At 33.9% G+C, this 21,186-nt stretch overlaps 1 protein-coding gene and 1 long non-coding RNA gene across 2 annotated transcripts; both read right to left on the reverse strand.

The window, feature by feature from the left end:
* Nucleotides 1–3,948: 3,948 nt before the first annotated feature.
* LOC145563995 (uncharacterized) lies at nucleotides 3,949–5,697 on the reverse strand. Its single transcript, XR_014094707.1, has 3 exons — nucleotides 5,600–5,697; nucleotides 4,905–5,499; nucleotides 3,949–4,228 (listed from the first exon to the last, which is right to left on the reverse strand). It is a non-coding gene; the product is annotated as an uncharacterized LOC145563995 (long non-coding RNA).
* A 1,764-nt stretch (nucleotides 5,698–7,461) lies between these two features.
* On the reverse strand, nucleotides 7,462–10,300 carry LOC145565279 (uncharacterized). Its single transcript, XM_081625334.1, has 5 exons — nucleotides 9,662–10,300; nucleotides 8,933–9,471; nucleotides 8,534–8,851; nucleotides 8,344–8,431; nucleotides 7,462–8,241 (listed from the first exon to the last, which is right to left on the reverse strand). Exons 1-5 carry the CDS (start codon nucleotides 10,298–10,300, stop codon nucleotides 7,462–7,464), a joined length of 2,364 nt encoding a protein of 787 aa, XP_081481460.1.
* Between the last annotated feature and the right edge of the window lie 10,886 nt (nucleotides 10,301–21,186).

Consider the following 21,186-nt stretch of genomic DNA (forward strand, 5'->3'; position numbering starts at 1 on the left):
GACGGGTCCAACGGATCCAAGTCAAGATCTGGGTCCAACATATTTTGCTTCCATCGGGGGTTATTAAGTTCAACGTAAATTAAAGTTATACAACTAAATAAAAAACAAAAAGTAACCAACTTATACACTTATACTTTGGAATAAAAATTATAAATAACGAAAAAAGTACAATGTTTCAAATGAGCCAGTGAAAAAACAACGATGATGTATCCGATATGAGCATCCAAAATTCATCTCTTGAAAGGGCTAATCCATTATCATTACTAACATCATCAACATTTTTAATAAAGAAACAAAGAATTTTAGTTTTTTTTTTTTTTTTTTTTTTTTTTTTTTTTTTTTTTTTTGTTATGAAAATTTAAAAATGGGTAAATGGATCTGGGTCTGGGTCCAGGGGCTAGACTTGGATCCAGATCTGTAATTTTCAGCACAACCCGGATCCGACTCGGATCTGACGGGTCCAAAATTTGAAGAGCCTGATCCGTGAAAAGCGGATTTGGATCCGCGGATCCGGGTCGGGTCTAGATCTACTTCCATCCCTAGCCTCGATACTCCACCCTTAGCCTCGAATACCACCCCCCTAGCCCGTAAAACCCCACCTAGCCTTGATCGTAGCCCCAAAAAACTCCACCCTAGCCCCGAAAAACCCCACGTCGGCTAGCTTGGAAAACTCCAACCACACGCTTGAAATAGCCCTAACCACCCATGAGAACTCCTCTCTTGTCGCCAATTCTCTGTTGATGGCGATAATTGATTTTCCCCTTTTTTTAGGGTTTGATTTAGATCTATTGTCGCTGATATTTTTTTTAATTGATTGGATTGTATTTGGGTGGTTGCGAAAGGGTTCCACACTAGTAGAAAAATAACAAAGGGCACCGGTTCAAACCCGGCTTAAGGCACCGGTTTGAACCGGTGCCAATGTGGGGGGTGCCAATTACCCCCCTTTTTGGCACCAGTTCAAAACCGGTGCCATAAACCAGTTTTGGCACTGGTTAACCGTTGCCAAAAATACTCAAAAAAAATATTAACCCTCCTTTTGACATTGGTTAACCGGTGCCAAAAATGTCCAAAAAGAAATATTTTTTTTTTCACTTAACAATTAAATCAACTAAAAAAAATAACATCACAGTATAAATCGAATTGGTTTCAATATAATCCAAAATTTACAATATATAATCAAATCCAAAATTACAATATAGATCAATTACAACTAACATATAAATAAATAAAAAATATTACATTATAAATCATAAAAAAAAATTACAATATACTAGTAAATCAAAAAGATAATTACAATATGAACATATCAATATTCTTGCATAATCTGTACCTGCACCAATTAAAAAAAATCAATTAGTAAAAATAAGGTTAGGAAAAAAAAAACCCCAGAAATTCAATCTAAACAATTCAAACCCAGAAAAAAAGCATTATTTCAAACCAAGGAAAAAAAAAACAGAAAATTGAAATCGAAATTAAAAAAATATCAAAAACGAAAAAAAAAACCAAAATTGAAATCGAAAAAAAAAAACAAAAAATCGAAAAAAACAAAATCATAATCGAAAAAAAAACCAATTAAAATTGAAACCCAGAAATCGATTAATATAATTAAGCTTCAAAAAAAAAACCCAGAAATTTAATCCCAAAATTCAAACCTAGAAAAAAATTGAAATCGAATAAACCCAGAAAAAAAACTTGAAATCGAAAAAAACCCAGTATTCGAATAAACCCAGAAAACAAAGAAAATTGAAATCGAATAAACCCAGAAAAAAAAATCGAATAAACCTAGAAAAAAAAAAACAAAAACCGATTAAAATAAAAAACAAAAACCGTTTAAAACCCAGAAAATAATATATAAAAATCGATAAAAACCCGTAAAATAAAAATCAAAAACGAAATAAAATCACTTAAATTAAAAAAAAAACGATTAAAATAAAAAAAACCCCATAAAATTTACAAAAAAAACGAATTAAAATTAAAAAAAAATCGATCAAAAAATCGATTAAGACAAAAAACCAGAAATAAAAAACAAAAACGAAATAAAATCGATTAACATAAAAAAAAACCTTGGATTAAAAAAAAACAAACCCAGAAAAAAAAAAACAAATTAAAATGGATTAAGAAACCGATTAAAACAAAAACCCAAAAAAAAAAAAAAACCGAATAACCTCGATTAAACCTCGAATTGGTGGAAAAAACCCAGAAAATAAAAAAAAATGAATTCAAATGATTAACATAAAAAAAATCGATTAAAAAACCGATTAAAACAAAAACCCAAAAAAAAAAAAACCGAAAACCTCGAATTGGTGTTGCATGTGGTGGTCTTCGTGGTGGTGCAAGTGGTGGTCTTCAATAGAAAGAAAGGAGGCACGAGGGAGAAGGAGATCGAGAAAGAAAGAGAAAGAGAATGAGGAGATCGGGGAGCAGGAGAAGGAAGGAGGAGGAGAGGAGAGGAGAGAGAAAGATGAATGAATTAGGGTTGGGGCTGAGAAGAAATAGTAATAGGATCGGCCGCTTTATTTTTTTTTAATAATTAAAAGGCCGGTTCACAAAGGCACCGGTTCAAACCAGAGGCCTTTATGTTTTTGCCACTGGTTTGAAGTGAACCAGTGCCTTTTATTCTAGTTCAGCTTCCCACAAATTTTGTAGGCCATTTTTGGCACCGGTTTGGACTGAACCGGTGCCAATTAGGGGGTGCCTTTTTAATATTTTCTACTAGTGCCAGCGATGGAGGAGATGGCGGATGTGAGAGGGTTGAAACGAGGGAGTTAATGGCGAATGCCGGAGTCGTCCTGGAATGGGAACGCGGGTGGGAATGGGGATGCCAGGGAGGGAAAAGTAGGGTGGATTTATAATTTTAATTTTAAATAATAAAAAAAAATAAGATAGACCAATAAAAATTTGACACATGGTAGACAAGCTAATAAAATCGGTTACCAACTTAAGAAAACCAATCAAGAATTGTTAGTGGAAGATCCATGTAAAAGGTGGGATTGTTTCTGAAATTTCAAAAGGTGGGATTGTTTATTGAAGACTGACTAATGGTGGGGTTATTAAATTCCATTTTCCCAATAATTTAAACATGAAAAAATGGAACTTGGCAATTGCCAATACCTAATTGACTGTTATAATTTGAAACCAATTATTATAATTAGTATACATGAATCACGAACAAAGATTGAATAGAAGTAAAGGGGGGAAAATACTGAGTAAATAAAGAAGAAATAGAAATTGATAAGAATGTGGGTTTTTTTTTTAATTCTTTTTTTTGGTTAAACGGTTCACATTAGTCAATAAAAATGAACGGTTATGATTTGATTTAATACAACGGCCACAATTTTATTGTGGCTATTTGAAAACTGTCTATAAAGAGTAACTTTAAATACCACTACAAGAAAACCTTTTTTCGCAACAAAAAAAATCGTTGCAAGAAATATAAAGTCGTTGCAAAAAAAAACTTATAGCAACGACAATTGTCGTTGCAAGGTTGTTGCGGGTACCTCCGTCACTAAAAATCGGTGTGACGACAAAAGTCATTGCGAAAAATTTATAATTTGCAACGACTATTAGCGTTTCAATAAACTTGTCGTTGCCTTGCCTATGAAATCCACAACTATTGGAAGGAAATTATGGCAACAACTTTTGTCATTGCAATATACTGAATAACCTTTTGCAACGACATTTGTCGTTGTAAAAAAAAACTTTTACTGCAATGACTAATATCGTTGCTTTATTTAATGTAGTGTATGGTAACGACAAATGTCATTTCAAAAGAGTTGTATGTTGTAACGACATTTATTGTTGTGATAATGCATTATATTTTTTACAACAATACAAGTCGTTAATTTATGACTCTTTAGCAATAAATCTTTGTAGAATTATTTATTAATTTATTGGAAATACAAATAAGTCAATTGCTAATAAGTTAATATCTATTTAACATGTGTAATATTTAACATAACACAAGTGATTATATCCAAAAGATTAGATAAATATATACATCTAATAGTCTAAGTCAACATTAAACATGACTTCTCCCAAAAGATTACATCCATCTTTGTTCCAAAAGGCTACTTTTTTAGTCATCCCACCAATATACAACCATAATAGATCATACCATCTTTCCACTAAGTCACGTCCTACAAGTAGTCATTGTGCAAAATAAAGCCTATACTACATATCATCTGCACACACTTTCTCCATGCATTTACTAATACTTTTCCAACATAACCTGCATTAGCAAAATAAAGCAAGATGTAATTTTAGAATTGTGAAGAACCCAATGCAAAATCTAGCATCACTTATTCCTTTGATTTTATATATAATATATCTAATAAGTTTCAAGAAATTTTGATAAATATTAAAAAATCTACAAGAATTACATCAGCATCATGTATGTGATTTACTATAAGCATGATTCTGATGAAAGAAAATTATAAATTGTTGTAACAAAGTTTGCATAAATAAGAAATATAATGATCATAGAAATCTTATACCATAAACATATAAAGCACACATTTGATAGCCAACTTAGTCTTCCGTTAAAAAAATTATAATCATTCGCTTTTTTAATGTATTATTACTACTATAATTGAGATGATGACTTTCAAAGAAACTAATTTGAGAGCTAGAAAAGGGAGCAAAGATCTCACATAAGAACTCTGGATTTGAGAGGAGAAAAGCAGAGAAAGAGAGGAGTAGAAACACAAAAAAAAACTAAATAATTGTAACAAAAACAAAGTGTAGCACTATAAAACTAATTTTTTTCAAAGAGGTTGTACTGATGGAGCATCTTGGAAAATTGTAGACAAATATAGTGTGGAAGTTTTGGAGGATTAAGTTTACCCAACTCAAGAAAAAATAAACACACACACACACACACACAAAGATTTACAAAAATAAATTACCTGGAAATATTTGATGATTAACTTGCAACTCTATTACCAAGTGCTCTGAGTAATTCTTCCTTCATTGCATTCATTGCACGTTGTGTCTCCTCATTTTGTTGTTGTAATTGTCTTGTTGTTGCTTCCTGAGTCTCTTCTAACTGTTTGGTAGTTCTTTCCTGATTCTCTTGCAACTCCTTAATTAATTCTTGTTGCTCCTGAATTTTCTTTTGCTGCTCACGTATTTAGCTTTGATGCTCTAATTGATGTCTTCCTTTGCTGAAGCTAGGCAAGGCAGTTCCCTTTCCACGAAAGTACCCTAATCTTGGTTTCAAAACATCCAGAAGAAGCTCTTCTTGAGTCTTTGATTCACCATGTGCAGCAACAACAACTTTTAATTGTTCCTCACTAAAAACATAAATTTTAAGTTAAAATATGTAAACATTCATACAACTAACACAACACACTACATCGTCACTTTATAATTCAAACATACATGTATCTCCTTCGAACAAGATTCATCAGCCCACTCCAAAATGCCCTCGTCATTTTCTTTTGTATGCTCGATAAGCCAAATAACATCAGCAGGTGGCTTAACTCCATTGTTTTCTTGAGTCTAATGAAACATAAACAAATGGATTAATGTTTACAGTCACTAAACTTCCATTATAGAAGCATAAACTATAATTCATATTTTAGTTCAAAACATATTTTACCAGAATATCTTTGACTTCAGCAAATGATAAGTTTCCAGTAGTCTGTGTTGTTCTATTCTTAGACAAGCGATTGCTGGAATTTCTTTCACTTACTTTCTGTATAAATAATAGGATAAAAATAATTAAACAATATATATAGAACCTATGTAAAATTTATATGATTTCCCAATAAAAAAATAAGAGTAAATTATATACAAAAAAGTTAAATGTAACCTTGAAATCATCATACCCAAATCGTGCTATGCAGTATTCCCATTGCTCTTCCGGTAAGTCTGGAGGTGGATTTTTTAATCGCTCTTCATCAGTCTGTCCACAAGCTTTACTCTTGTAATAATAGAGCAATCGAGTCTTCCGTAACCTATAAAGGCGTTGCATAGTGTCAATTGAAAAGGCTTGCATTTTAATGTAAGAGCTACCTTCCTTAATTTCAAACTTATCCTGAAATAATATTTCATCCAATACTTAATGAGATTAAAAAGTCAGAAATTTTGTAAACTTAAACCACACTATAATAATAGGAAAAACAAAAACCTGAATTTCTCTCCACATTGCATCACCAGCCTTTGCAAATGCTTCTTTCCAATTTTTTACATTTAAAGGAGCCCTTGTTCTCACCACACGACCACATTCATTAACTAAATGACGCGCATTTTCACCAATTGAACGATCAATGTCATCCGGAATGTAAACTTTCAGCTTAGATTTATGTCCTTTCAGCTTCATATCAACAACAAAACTTTTGTACTTTCCTCTGTCTCCTCTTTTTTTCAATTTTCTTGTAGCTTAATAGTCAAGTAAAATGTTGTAAAAGGTTAGTAGATCTTATAGAAAATCATACATTCTAAGTAGCACACCCAAATAATTCACAAATAACAATTACATGAAAGAAAGAAAGAAAGAACCGAGTACAGCCGACGTTTAAAATTTTTTACCTTCGCCATTTTGAGAAGGATCTTCATTGACTAGTGAGTGTGATAAAATTATTTGGTTATCACATCGTAGAGTTTCTGTTCTACAATTCTCAACATTAAACTCGTCCCTTCTTTGGACAGGATTTTTCACAACAACATTTGCTATAAAAGCTTTTGATATCCTTGCATTTAAGTTGTTCATCCTTTTCCTCTTTCCAAGTTGTTCACCAACATCTAAAACATGTTCATGCAATATTATAAATACATAAATTATCAAGTAAATTAGTCAGCTTCTGCTTGTAAAAGGAAAGCGTAAAAAGTACAAGTATTACATGATAAAAAGATTACCATCATTAGATGAAAAAAATCCTGATTCAAAATCAGTGTTCATATTATTATTTTCCATATCCATATTATTGTGCTCTTCCTGATGCAACGTAGGAGGGTCACGAGGAGTGGTCTCACAGAATTTGTTAGTTTGATGTTGATTTGCAAGATTCGGAAACTTGAGCCGCATGATATTGCGATTGCATTCATTTTGATTCTGATTCTGAAGTCTTATGCTTTCTCGATTCCCTGTAGCACCTGGTTAGTAAACATAAAACCAAATTCACATAATGAAACTAGAGAGCTTTTGTGTTGTTATGAATAAAAAACATATTATAGAAACAAAGCTATGAAATTAAATATTTTATTCCAAACCTTTTACATCTTTGTTACGAGGTCCTACATTCTTTGCACCATCTCTTCCAACCATATTTTACTTCCTACTTTGAGAATCAACCACTACTAATCAATAATTTAAACAAATCACAAATATATGCACAATCTTAAGTAACCCATTTATAATAAGATAATCATCATTATATTGAACCAAACAATCTCAACCATGCCACTAGCAGTAAATTAAAGCACAATACAATATCAATTAACTCAAGGAAAATGTTGACATCACTCCGATGATGACTCATTATCAAGTTCTTGTTCTTCGATTGAATCCTCAATTGATTCAATGACATCATCATTGATAAAGTCATCATCCAACTTGTCAATATCCTCCATCGCTTGTCTAACTAATTTCACAATAGAAGGTTCTCTTTCCACCACAAAAGTACTAGTAGCTAATGAATCTACTAAAAAATCATCATTTGCTTGGCTTAAACAATGAAATATAGCCTCATCGACTTCCACTTGTTGATATGCATCTACATCTACAACTTGTTCATTAATCTCAGCTTGGTCAACAATATCTTTAGTTGGCATATCGTAAAGATTTCTTGGTTGAGCTTTTATAATAAATTGCCAATCATCAGTTTTCGAATCTTGAATATAAAATACTTGCTCCACTTGTGATTCCAAGACATACACTTCATCTGTTCTCAAAGAACCCCTCTTATTTACACTAACGAAACCATGGTCATCCACCTTATATCCTCTGCCCAAGTGCTGCACATCAAACCATGCACATTTAAATACAAATATGCGATTTCCTCCTGGATAAGAAATCTCAAAGATATCCTTCAATACCCCATAATACTCTTTGTCTGAATAATCAGACCCACGTACCATTACCCCACAATTCTGAGTTTTTCTATTCTCGCATCGATCAATGGTATGAAATCGAAAACCATATACAACATATCCTGCGTAACGCCTTACAACTCTTGAAGGAGAACAAACTAAATTATATATTTTCTCATCAATTTTCCTATCCTGATAGAGTTTACGCGCCTGTAAAAAAAATTAAAAAAATATATGGTAATTTAAAGAATTTATAGTAATTGATAATATACAAAAATACAGTTTTAGGTACTGATTTAGTAGTTAACTTACGCTGTCATATATCCAACCAGTAAATTGCCTTTTGTGTCTTCGTTCCACATTTCTAGCATTTTCCTTCTTTAACTCTAACTTGTGCTCTCTAAAAAAAAGTTATATAAATTTATCAATAAAAAAAAGAAAAATAATAAAAGATTGATTGTAAATCATACAAAATAAACTATAAGATGTTAAAACAACTTACTTAACAAAATTCAGAAGGTCATCACAATTGAGAAGATTGTACAAATGAATTTGATTACATTCTTCGAAGTCTAGATGTAATGGCACTCCTTGTCCTAAAGGATGTCCAAGTGGTTTGAATATATCCAGATTGAAGTTCAAATCATCCTCTTGATATTCATCAATATCATCATTTCTTCCTTTATGGTTGAATTTTGAGTCAATATCACTCATATATCTTGAGCAAAATGTTAAGCACTCGTTAGTGAGGTATCCTTCTGCTATACAACCTTCTGGTTGGGCTCTATTTCGAATGTACTTTTTCAAGGTTCGAAGGTACCTAATATCAACACATGGTTAATATAAAGTTGTATCAATACGAAAAAATATAAAGAATAAGTAAAACAATAAAGAGGCATACCTTTCAACTGGGTACATCCATCTATACCGTACAGGACCTCCAATCTTAGCTTCAAAAGCCAAATGCACCACTAAATGTACCATCACATCAAAAAAGGCAAGAGGAAAAACCATCTCGAGCTTGCATAATGTGTAAGGGATTTGAGCTTCAAGTTCATCTAATTGCACTGTAGTTATTTTTTTGGAGCAAACATTTTGAAAAAAAGAGCTTAACTCGACTAAAGGCTCATATACATTCTTTGGCAAAAATCCACGAGTTGCTAGAGGGAGAAGCTGCTTAATAAATACATGATGATCATGACTTTTCAAACTAGAAATTTTATTTTTGCTTTCCCTTACACACCTAGAAAGATTAGGCATGTATCCATCAGGAGACTTGATACTTGCAAACATGTCACAAATTGCAGCCTTGGCTTTTGAATTTAAAGTGTATGATGCTATAGGAACACGTACTTTGTCTCCCTCTAATATAGGGTGGAGGTCATTTCGAATTCCCATTTTCATCAAATCAATACGAGCCTTTATTGTGTCTTGTTTTACCTTTAATATTCAACAATGTACCCAATTAAGATATTATCAGACACTTTTTTTCGATATGCATAACATCTAAATTATGTCGAATTTGCAGCTTTCTCTAGTAAGGCAATTGGTAAAAAATGCTTTTCTTGTTCCAACCATACAAGCTCTTTGAGGGATCTCGCTTTCTTTTTTTTCCATTTTTTCCAGAAACCTTTCCAAACTTTTCTTGCTGAAATTGATTATAATAAGTCAAAATTGCATCCCCAGTTAAAGGAATCGGTGCACATTCTTTCTCTCTTGTGTTGTCAAATGACTTTCTATCCTTTCTCCATTTGTGGTTACTAGGTATCCAACGACGATGTCGTAAGTAACCACCTTTACTCGTTAATGAAGTGCGTTTAGTGTGCTTGTGACAAGAAGGAAAAGCATATCGACCTTTAGTTGACCAACCCGATAAATCAGCAAGTGCTGGGAAGTCACTAATAGTCCATAACAGCATCGCACGCATATTAAAATTCTGCTTAGAGTAAGCATCATATGTTTCTACCCTATTCTCCCAAAGATCCTTTAATTCTTCAATCAAAGGTTGAAGATATACGTCAATATTTCTACCAGGACTTGTGGGACCAGGTATGAGTAAAGATAACAAAAAAGAATGTGGTTTCATGCATATCCAAGGAGGTAGATTGTAGGGAATCAAAACTACTGGCCAAATACTATGCTGTGAATTATCAAAAGGCTGGAAACCATCACAAGCTAGTCCAAGTCTTACATTACGTGCATCACTAGCAAATGAAGGATATTCTTCGTCAATTGATTTATATGCAGGGGAATCGGCAGGATGACTCATTTCCCCTTTCTTCCATATGCCACAACATATCCTTGGTTGTTTTTCTAGACATATATAGCCTTTGTAGCCTAGATTTCAATGGAAAGTACCGTAAAAACTTGTGTGGCACTTTAGCTCCTTTTAAAGGCCCAATATCAATATTTTTATACCTAGGTAAATCACAAGTTGGACATTTGTCTAACTTTGCATTTTCTTTCCAATACAAAACACAATCATTTTTACATGTATCAATTTTAACACACTCAAGTCCTAAATCAGTAATAATTTTCTTTTCCTCATAATAAGAATCTGGAAGGCTAGTTCCCTAAGCTTGGCATTGCAATTTCAATAGACTATCAAACGAACTATCACTCCAATTGTTTAAGACTTTCAAGTGCAACAATTTAACAATATAAGACAACTTTGACATTGTAGTGCCACCAACTGTTAGGGGCTCCTGATATTCATTCAACAAACGATAAAACTTTGCTCCCTCCCCTTTAGGTTCCTCATTATTGTTATTGGCATCCGCCTCATCTCGCCCTAAATGCATGCTTGGCACTCCAAAAGCATCCTCCAACATGTTAACCTCACTGTCATTATGTCAAGTCCCCTCTATGTCACTAATTTCACTTATGTGACCAGCATTAGAATGGTTTATAATTTCCCCATGCAGTTCCCAGGTAGTGTAATTCGCATACATTCCCCACTTTAATAAATCAAACCTCACATCACTCCTTTTTTTATAAATTAGTTTACGACATTTATTACAAGGACATCTAATCGAGGTAGTATCATGAACTTCTGTGATATTTGAAAATGCAAAGTTCCAAAAGCCATCAACACCCTGCCTGTATTAGGGTAATGAATGATCACTAATTTTCACCCATTCCTTATTCAAAGCCATTCCCTAAGTTCACATTGTAAGGAGGTTTTAGAAGCATGTATGTCATATCATATCTAATACAATGTCATATCTGCAAAGTAAAAGAAAAACATGGCCAATTTGCTATTCACAAAAAAGTGAACGTATATAAATAGTAATAAGCTAGTGCCCATGTATAGCAAATAACCATAATAAATAAAAATAGGCTAGTACCCATGTATAGCTAATAATAATAGGATAGTGCAATTCCAATTTTAATCCTAATCATGATAATGCATGTAAATATGAAAAGTGAACAATAAGAACCGACTATCTACCTACTAATACCTGCTGTTATACAGTTTTGATTGTATATCTTTTGTTATTTTTTTCTTTTTTTAGGAGTCTTTAGTTAAATTTCATTATCATGAAAATTGTAGATACAATTTAATGATAAAAATTCTTATTTAACAATATGGCCCTTTATTAATCAATATGAATTATCAGAGAACAAATCTCAAATGTATTACAATTTGTAACAAATTTCTCAAAGCCAAATGAACATATCATACTTTAAACATTAACTAACCATATAACTTTAGTTTATTTAGCATTAAAGACTAACCTTTTACAATTAGTGAGGTAATCAATTTCTATTATGCTACTTCAATCTCTTTAACCAGTGAAGTACGTGATCAAAACACTAAGCCTCGTCAACTGCTACTACTTGAGATCAAATATCACAGGTTCCTGAGATTAAAGAATGCATAGGAGGTTAGCTTACTTTGTACTCTAAGAAAGATAAAGATAGATAGAGGATTTTCAAGGGAATCACAAAAAAAAGAAAATATATTAATAACAAATGAAATTTCTTGTAGCTAACCAAATTTAAAATGAAGTATTGTTTGGAAAGCCGAGATAAAACTAAAAATTGGAGGGGCAACATGTAAATAAACTACAAAATAAGTTAAGAAGAGGTACTAAGCTTGTTAAATTTTCCCTGGAGTTGTCAGCAATTTGTCATTCTTGAAGCTCTAACTTTTGAATTAAATAAGACGAAGAGGCTGATAATATCTCTGCCACAACATATTGATTAAAATTAAACTCTTCCTTTACTTCCTTTTTTTAAGGAAAAGAATAAACTTAGAAAAAAGTTTGCCGCAGTAAAGTACAAGTAGAGTAGCAACCAACAAATATAAAAATGATAAATAAACAAAGAAAGTGCACAAAGACCAAAATACTTGCAACAATAACAACCAAATCAGACTCCATCAATACAAACCAAGAGGTTCTCTTCATAAGTGGCCAGTGCACAACAATTGGTTTCCAAGAAATGGTCTAATTTCTTACCAAGTGATTCTATAATTTAGGAGGCAATATCATACCTTTTTCATTCCAATAACAATTAAAAAATTCTAGATTTATAACATGAACAAGTAATTCTCAAACACCAAACCTCGAGTAATACACAAGTATAGAACAAATTCAAAAACTAGTTCTCAACAATACAAATCCAAATTTTTTTAAAAAAGTGAGTCAATTCAAGTCAGGAAACTCAATCAAATTACACTAAATAGTTAGAAATACACACAAACTTTACAAAATAATGAAATTGTTGAATAGAATCAGAATACTAACCGAAAACGCAAGGGCTAGAAGTAACATTCACTAGTAATGTTCGAAATTTTGAACCATCTAGGTTTTCACCCTCAATATTATCACCACCAAAAACTTTCTACTGGTTTATGTGACTTCAATTTTATTTTTTGTACTTAATAATGCAATAGAAAAATAGAGTTGCAGTGATGAGGTGAGAATTAGTGGCTAGATTACTTTGCCGGAGAAGGATAACGGTGGCGGGATGAAAGCGAAATAATGGCGGGTGAATGAGGGTAGGGGTTTACAATTGGGATTAGTAAAGTAAGACATTCTCTAAAGGAAGCTTCTAGTCCACTAGTACAATCTTTTAAATTTTTTGCTACAAAGATGTCGTTGTGGTATATTATTTGAATATTTAACAACAAAGCAAGTCGTTGCTATATTTTATATAATATATTGCAACCAAAAAAGTTGTTGTAAAAAATAGACCGTGAATTAATTCAATCTCGCGCGTTAGCATGGTTTGGAGGGAAATGAAAATTTACCAACTGCAACGACATTATCGTTGCTAATAAAATTTTCAGCAACGACTACATTGTTGTTGCCAAACATTTGTTGCGATAAATGGATTTTCTTGTAGTGTACTTTTAAGATTACTTTAAAGCGTGTACCCGCCTTTTTAGATAATTTGTGAAGAAAAGGGTTGAACTGATGATTACAGCTGAAATTAGAGAAATCATTGGCAGTAGTTTAATGTCACAATAACTGTCTATGCAAGTGGACATTAACGTGTAAGAGGCGGTCATTGCAACACCGGTACAGTAATATTTCATTCATGTACTATATGTCTAGATCATAATATGAAATTGATTGTATTGTCCTTAGTGAAGAGCCTAGATTGTCAGTTTTACCGTACCCCTAGATTTAATAGGAATGGTGTCCTTCGAACAAGTGTATTATTCCGATAAAGGGTTGGGAATTATTAGAAAGCTAATTATTCAGTAAGGTCAAGTGATAATGCCTAGTTGGAGGCCGCTTTTGATCAGTAATATTTATCCATAATTAATATTACAGCTTAATCTTGACTGAATCCTTCGGGTCACACCCAAGCAACCATCGATCCGACACGACGAATGAATTAGGAAGGAATTAATGAGTCGCTCGAGTATTAAATATTTAGACCTCGAGAATCGATCTAGGAGCGTCGAAACCGAGCGTCGCAAGTTGAGTCGAATTAATAAAAGACGCGACGGTAATATCAAACAAATTAATTGACAATTATCAAAATAACCCTAGTATCGGAATGCCTCGAGAAAATCGAGTGCTAGGGGAAAATGGTGTAAGCATGTTATAGGGAATATTTCAAGCATCCCACAATTGAGCCCCACTGTGATCATACACTTAAGTATGGTGGCCTCCAAAGGGAAGGAAGCTAGAGTAAAAGAGTCGCCAACAAGTTTTAGGAACTTGTAAACCGTTCACAGGGTGAAGGTTACATCCTTTAACAATCCAGGAGATCATTAACTCCAATAGGTCTGGAACCATGACTGAAAGTTCGGGGATGAATGTACAAATCCAACCTAAAAGAGATTGAACCTGCCCTAAAAATAGGCCTCTTCTTTATTCTTCTCGTATTCATGTGCGCTTTCTGACTAACATGCAATCAATAGGTTTACCCTAAACCTGTTTAATCTATGTTGGTTGAATATTACTGCACAAACAAAACTTTTATTGGCGATCACTTGAATTATAATCATATTAGCCTAAACAAGATTATTAAATATCTTATTAAGTGTGATTACAAGTACAAATTCCCTCTAATCCTACAAGAAAGGGCGTGATCAAGCAATAAAAATAATAATAAATATAATATCAAGCAACATAATAACAACAATCATCAATCATAATAATCTAAATAAAGCATAATAATAATAGCAAGATCCTAGGCATGATACTAACAAGATTAATAACAAACCCTAGCATGTCACTAAACATTAAAGTGCAAAGCTTTATTCCTAACATAACACTAACATGATATTAGGAAAGAAATAGGAAGCATCATAATAAACATACATAATATCAGAAATATTAGTTAACCCTAAACATGATACTAGGAATCATAAAGACATCCTAACATGATACTAAGAATTAACAAAATAATCTAAGCATGATTTCTATATCAATAGATCAATAAAGCAATTAAATTACTTACTTCGATGCCTCGTACCTCTTTCTAATAACAAAACATACACGTTAGTAACTTCAAGGAAAATATAAAATCAAATAATTAAATTAAATAATTGAAATAGGGATTTGGGGCCAAACCCTCAGAAATATTAAACCTTTCACGTCTAGGGCGAAGGCAACTTCGAACTTGGCTAGGTGTGTCTAGGACTAATGTATGTGGAATTTTGTAAAGGGGAAGTTTAGAAAAAGAATAGAGGGAGAAGGAAAGCTTCTAGCTTTTTAGAGAGAGATGATTGTTGTGAATGATTGTTGATAATTGATGAATGATTGAAAACAGGGAAATACGACCCCTATTTATAAGAAAACAGTCCGAAAACGATAGAAAAAGTAAGAATTTGAATCGAAATAAAACTGGAATCTGTCGCCAGGCGACAAAACCAGCACCAGGCGACAGACTTTGTCCTTTAGCGCTAATTAAAAGATAAAACGCGCTTTTGTACAAAATCCTCTTCTTGATATGATTAAGCATCAAATTCCGTGTTTATCAAATTAAAAACAGGTTTATCATAAAACACCTATTTTACTCCAAAAAAAACTCTTTAAAATATAATTATTAATTCTAATTCCACTAGAACTAAAAGGAACCTTCTAAATATTCTAGAAGATTAGAATCAATCCTAATAACTTTAGGAATAATAATTAATAGGCCCTCCTCTAAATCATTAGGCCACATATAAAAATCATTTCGGGCCCAATTTAATTTAATCCATAACTTCCTCATTATTCATCGGAATTAGGTTTATAATATATCGTTGGAAATCTCTTTTCGAGCCCGATCCAACTACACTATTATTGGACCCTCATCATGGACCAAACCAAATTGGATTGACTATTTTTCATAAATAGAGTAAGAGAAGAAATATTTTTGAAAACAGAAAGAGAAATATTTTAATAAAAAACATCCTCATCACTAGACTTTTCACACTTTCTCTTTGTTTGATAATCAATAACGTGAAAGGTATTCATCACCGGGTTTGGTTTTGGGGAGACACATTTGGGTGTCTACACATGTGCACTGTACTTAGGCAATGGTGCTAGGTGCACATGGCTAGCATACAACAGCTGCGTACAAAGCAGAAGCAGCCAACATATGCGTGCGTGGCTTGCTGCGCGCATGTGCGGGCCGGAGTGCTAGGCCAGCGCTATTGGCGCGCCAGGCACTACGCACCCAGCAGCAGCCAGCTAGCAAGCATGGCGTGCTGGCTTGCGTGTGCTAGCATAAGCGCTGTAGCTAGCCTCAGTTAGCAGCCCGCATGTGTGTGTTGCTTGCCGGGCCGAGGCAGTGCGTATCCCCGCACCAAGCAGCCACGAGCAGGCCTAGCCAAGGCCCAAGGCTGCCAGCAGGGCGCGCATTGGTGCCTAAGGCAGCTGCCACATGGCGCGTAGGGGTAAAGATGTGTGGTGAGTGTTGGGCGGCTAAGGGAAAGCTTGGGGAGAAAGGAATGGTCCTTTCCCCCTGTGGTCCTCACCTAACCTCTGCTTCTATGATTGCCACTTGTTGATTAATTAGTTGTTAGATATTTTCTTTTATTTTTGATTTAAAAATAAAAGGGGAAAATTGATTTTACCAAATCTCCCACATTGATGGGAGAGTGGAATTTTCTCATGACATTCTCTATAAATACCCACCTTGGGAATTGGAGAAATTCACTTGAGTAGGAACTCAATAAGGCATCTCCACTTGAGAGAAAACCTATAAGTTCATATAATGCTCGTGTAGTGTTTTGGTCCGACTTGGCTAAACTCCAAGTAAGAGATCGGTCGGGGTCAAGTTGCAGGTTGATACTGTAGGAGGTCTCTGTGCTTGTAAGACTTGGCTTTGAAGAAAGAGCTCTTGGTGTGAGCGAAGCACACGACAAGGGTAAGATGGTCTTTTGTCTCTTTCTTGTTATTTATGTCATTTAGTTATATTAATTGTAAGCGGGTCTTGGGGTCGGGTTTTGTTCCGCGGTGAGTTGAACTCATCGAAACCCAATAGTGGTGTCGGAGCCTTGCTTATTTATTTTTGTAACTAAAAATTTTCAAGGGTTTAAAATGATTTATTTTCTGGTTATGTTGCTTATTAGATTAATAGCTCGATTTTATTTATTTTAATCTCGTTTTAATAAGAACTTTGGCTCCAGAACCCAGATTTTCGACCAAGACTAGTGAATTTTGGGTGGAATCGATATTTTGAAAACATTCTTACTCTTAAAGATTGCGTAAAAGCAAAATTCTACCCAGAAATGCCTATTTCGAGCGATTTTTTGTTTTGACTAAAATTTTTAAATCTTTTAAACCTTGAATCTTAATGGCATATTAATTGTGATTATGCATTTGGTTCTTTCCTTTATGCTTCTGCAATTTTAGACAACTTTTGAGCATAATTACTTGGTAGTAATTGTTGCTTAATTAATAGGTTGCTCAAATTTTCACATAATTGCAAATAAATTGCTTTAAGTGTGAAAAGTTTGTATCTTGAGGCTCATAAGTACTAAAGATTCAATCTTTAATTATTTTAAGTGATTGGAACTTTGTGTTACTAAATTCCATGTATGTTTATAGAACCTTTTTTATTTAATCATTTTTTAATTTGATTGGAATTATAAAGTTTCAATCTTGTGATAGAATTTTAATTAATTTTCATGGAAGATATAATTTTTCAAGGATTCACAAGTTAAAGTTGGAATTTTTATTTGAATATTTGTGTTTATGATTCCAACTCTCTCTTTAATTTTGTCAAATCTCATAATTAATTTATGTTGGTTAAATTAATAATGAGAATAACCCTTATTAATTTTGTTGCATCAAGTTGAACCAATTTTATTAAAGAATAGTTCTTGGAAATAATTTTGGTTTTGTGCACTTGAATGAATTTATTAAGTTGGAATTGTTATATTTTTCATTTTTTCTCATTAAATTAATTCTAAAATTAATTTAGAATTAATTGCATAAGTCACGCAAAATTCGGAATTAATCTCGAGAGTATAGCACGCAAACTAAGGCAAAACCACCCTCAGCCAGCCGGGCTGCACAGTAGCCCGCATGTGGCTGCCAAGGGTTGGTTGTGCTTGGTGTGTGCACCTAGGCATGGCTGATGCTAGCACAGGAACAGCAGCCCATGCTGTGCGCGCCATGCATGCTGCATGTGTAGGATGTGCGTGTGTGTGCACGCTGCATGTGTAGGATGTGCGTGTGTGTGCTACTGGCTTGTTGCATGGTGTGCGCATAGCAGCAAGCTTGAGTGGCCATCGTGGCCACGTGTCGCAAGCACGCCCTGTAGGGAGTACAACGCATATGCGATGCTTTAGGCTATAAGTGTGACGCTTGGCACGGGCCACGACTATGCGCGCGACCCCTCACTAGGCTCCCATGCCCCGGTGCCTACACTAAGCCGAAAGGCTTGATGTTAGGCACTTTGGGGTTATTAGGAGTATGTTAATTTTGCGTTTTGCCAATTTTAAATATTTTAATTTTGTTTAAATTATTTTAATTAAATTTTGGAGGTTAGGCATCGGTTTTGAGCGGCACTTGTAAAATTTTATTTTGGCAAAATTTTGGGTTTACCGGCTTAATTAATTGGTTTGATTAAGTTGGATGCGGAATTTAGTGGGAGCTTCAATTTTAATTGCGCTTAATCACATAATTGGTTAAACAACTTCGACTAGTTTTAATTAAGTGCGTTAATCAGATTTACCACCTAAATTAGTTACTAGTTTACGCGTGTTTGTGCATTGTTACTTGTTTATCGTTGTAAAATGCATGGGCCAGTGAATGGATTAATGGAATGTATATTCTCTCACAGGTTTTATAAAATGGCAACTAGTGGGGCCTAATTAGGATAGAAAATACGGACTGCATTCTGTCATGTACTTTTGTAAATCTAAATGTGGTATGCGAACCGTTGCGTATTTTTGTACCTTAATATTTAGATTAGTCCTAATCGTAGATAATAGTATTTGCATTATTTTGGTTATGTCTTGAAGACGGAGGTTCTTGGAAGAGAAAGCCATGAAGTTGCAAGAAATTACCCTTGAAGACTTGAAGACTCAAGGGATCATGCTAGTTGCCAAATGCATCATTTACTTATATTTTCGACATATATTTATGCTTATATATATGAATGATATGTTAGATGCATGTTTAGGATTTTTAATGTTGTGATGATTAATTAAGTTCACTTTAATCAACCAACATAAAAACCCTAGGTTTTAAAATATTGAGTAAAATTTGCCATTCCAAAACAACACTTACCAACCTATTGAGAGTAGTGATGGGCTACACCAAAGCGAGGCATCACTATTACTCCTAGGAAACGTAAGGCATACCGGGTATGCATGTTTGTTTTGTATATACTCAACGATATGAGTGATGAAGTCCTAACATGTCGTGGCAAAGTGGATATGTTGTTGAGAGAGCATTAGATGCGACGATTTATCTAACCAAGAGTGGCTTGGAGCCATAAGCAAAGAGTTTCTTACCTTAGAATATGAAGTGCTAAGACAAGCCAAAGCGTGCTTAACTACACATTGATTCTTTGGATCTTGGAATCGACTTATTCTCACCAAATGGGGACAATTTAATGTGTTAATAAAGGGAATTTGTTATTGCTTGATCACGCCCTTTCTTGCAAGTTTAAGGAATTTGTACTTGTAATAACACTTAATAAGATAATTAATAATTTTATTTAGGCTAATATGATTTTAATTCAAGTGATTTCCAATGATAATTTTGTTTGTGCATTAATATTTAAACATAGATTAAACAGGTTTAGGATTAATAAATTGATTGTATGTTAGTACCACAGAAAGCACACATGAATATGAGAAGAATAAAGTAGAGGCCTATTTAGGGCAAGTTCAATCTCTTTTAGGTTGGATTTGTACCTTCATCCCCGAATATCCAGTCATGGTTCTAGACCACTATGGAGTTAGCGATCTCATGGATCGTGAAGGGGTGTAACCATCAGCATGTGAACGGTTTATTAGTTCCTAAAACTTGTTGGTGATTCTTTTGCTCTAGCTTCCTTCCCTTTGGACGCCACCATGCTTAAGTGTATGATCACACTGGGGCTCAAGTGTGGGATGTTTGAAATATCCCCTACATTAGAGAAAACATCCGAAATTTTAGAAAAGAGTCAGAATTTGACTCGAAGTAAAACAGACCCTATCGCGACGCGACAGACCTTATCGCGCAGCGATAGGCTCTCCACAGCGCGACGGCGCGATCAAGATAAAAATCGTATACGGAGTCCTTTTCCTAATATTATTAGGTAATTAGACTCCGTAATTATCTTAATTAAAATCAGCTTTATCTTTTAAAACACATGTTTTTATTTCAAATTGAATTCGTTATCTTTTCTAAATAATATTAAAATATAATAATTAATCCTAACTCTATTAGAATTTAAAATAAACTTCTAGATTAATCTATAAAATTAAAGTAATTCCTAATAAATTTAGGAATGATAATTACTAGGGCCCTCCACTTGATCACTGGGCCACATAAAACCATTTTGGGCCCAATTTAGTATTTTGGCCATAACTTCCTCATTATTTATCGGAATTGGGCCTCATCAAACTACACTACTATTGAACCCACATCAAGGACTAAACTAAATTGGACTGGACATTTTCCATAAATAAGGTACGAAAAGAAATATTTTTGAAAACAGGAAGAAGTATTTAAATTTAAAACAAACGCATCACGAGACTCTTTCACATTTCACCTCGCCCGATAATCAATGACGTGAAAGATATTCATCACTGGGTGTAATTTTTGGGGAGACACAATCAGGTGTCTATAAAAGCCCCCACTTTGACTGAGTTTGGAGAAACATAAGTTTCGAAAACAAATGTCAAAGTAGCGATAGGGACGGAGAATGATTCAGAACATTCTGCGATCCTAAATCATTCTTGTAACGCCGATACCTACAAACTAGAATTAGTTAAATAGATAAAAGAGTTAAGAAACGCGTATCTTGCACCGTCGAGTAGACGCCTCTAGAGTAACCGATTTTTCTGAATTTGTGACGACCTTCCTCAAGCTAGGGGAATATCACCGAAGACCGCTACGCTTGTAGCTGTCTTCATTTTCGTTGTGACATTCCTCTGCAAACTAGGGAATACCATCGATGATTGCTCCGCTTGTAGCGATCTTCTGCTGTTTTTATGACCATCTTCCGCAAGCTAGGGAACATAGTCGAAGATAACTCTGC

Source organism: Chenopodium album, chromosome 10 (assembly GCF_948465745.1).
Source record: "Chenopodium album chromosome 10, dcCheAlbu1.1, whole genome shotgun sequence".
Taxonomy (NCBI): Eukaryota; Viridiplantae; Streptophyta; class Magnoliopsida; order Caryophyllales; family Amaranthaceae; genus Chenopodium; species Chenopodium album.

Excerpts from the sequence above, each read along its gene's own strand:
- LOC145565279 (XM_081625334.1), bottom strand. The coding sequence starts at position 10,300 with ATGAGTCATCCTGCCGATTCCCCTGCATATAAATCAATTGACGAAGAA. Across the intron at positions 9,472-9,661 it reads AGCAAGAAAAGTTTGGAAAG|GTAAAACAAGACACAATAAA; the intron begins GTTTCTGGAAAA and ends TGAATATTAAAG. Across the intron at positions 8,432-8,533 it reads GACCTTCTGAATTTTGTTAA|AGAGCACAAGTTAGAGTTAA; the intron begins GTAAGTTGTTTT and ends ACTTTTTTTTAG.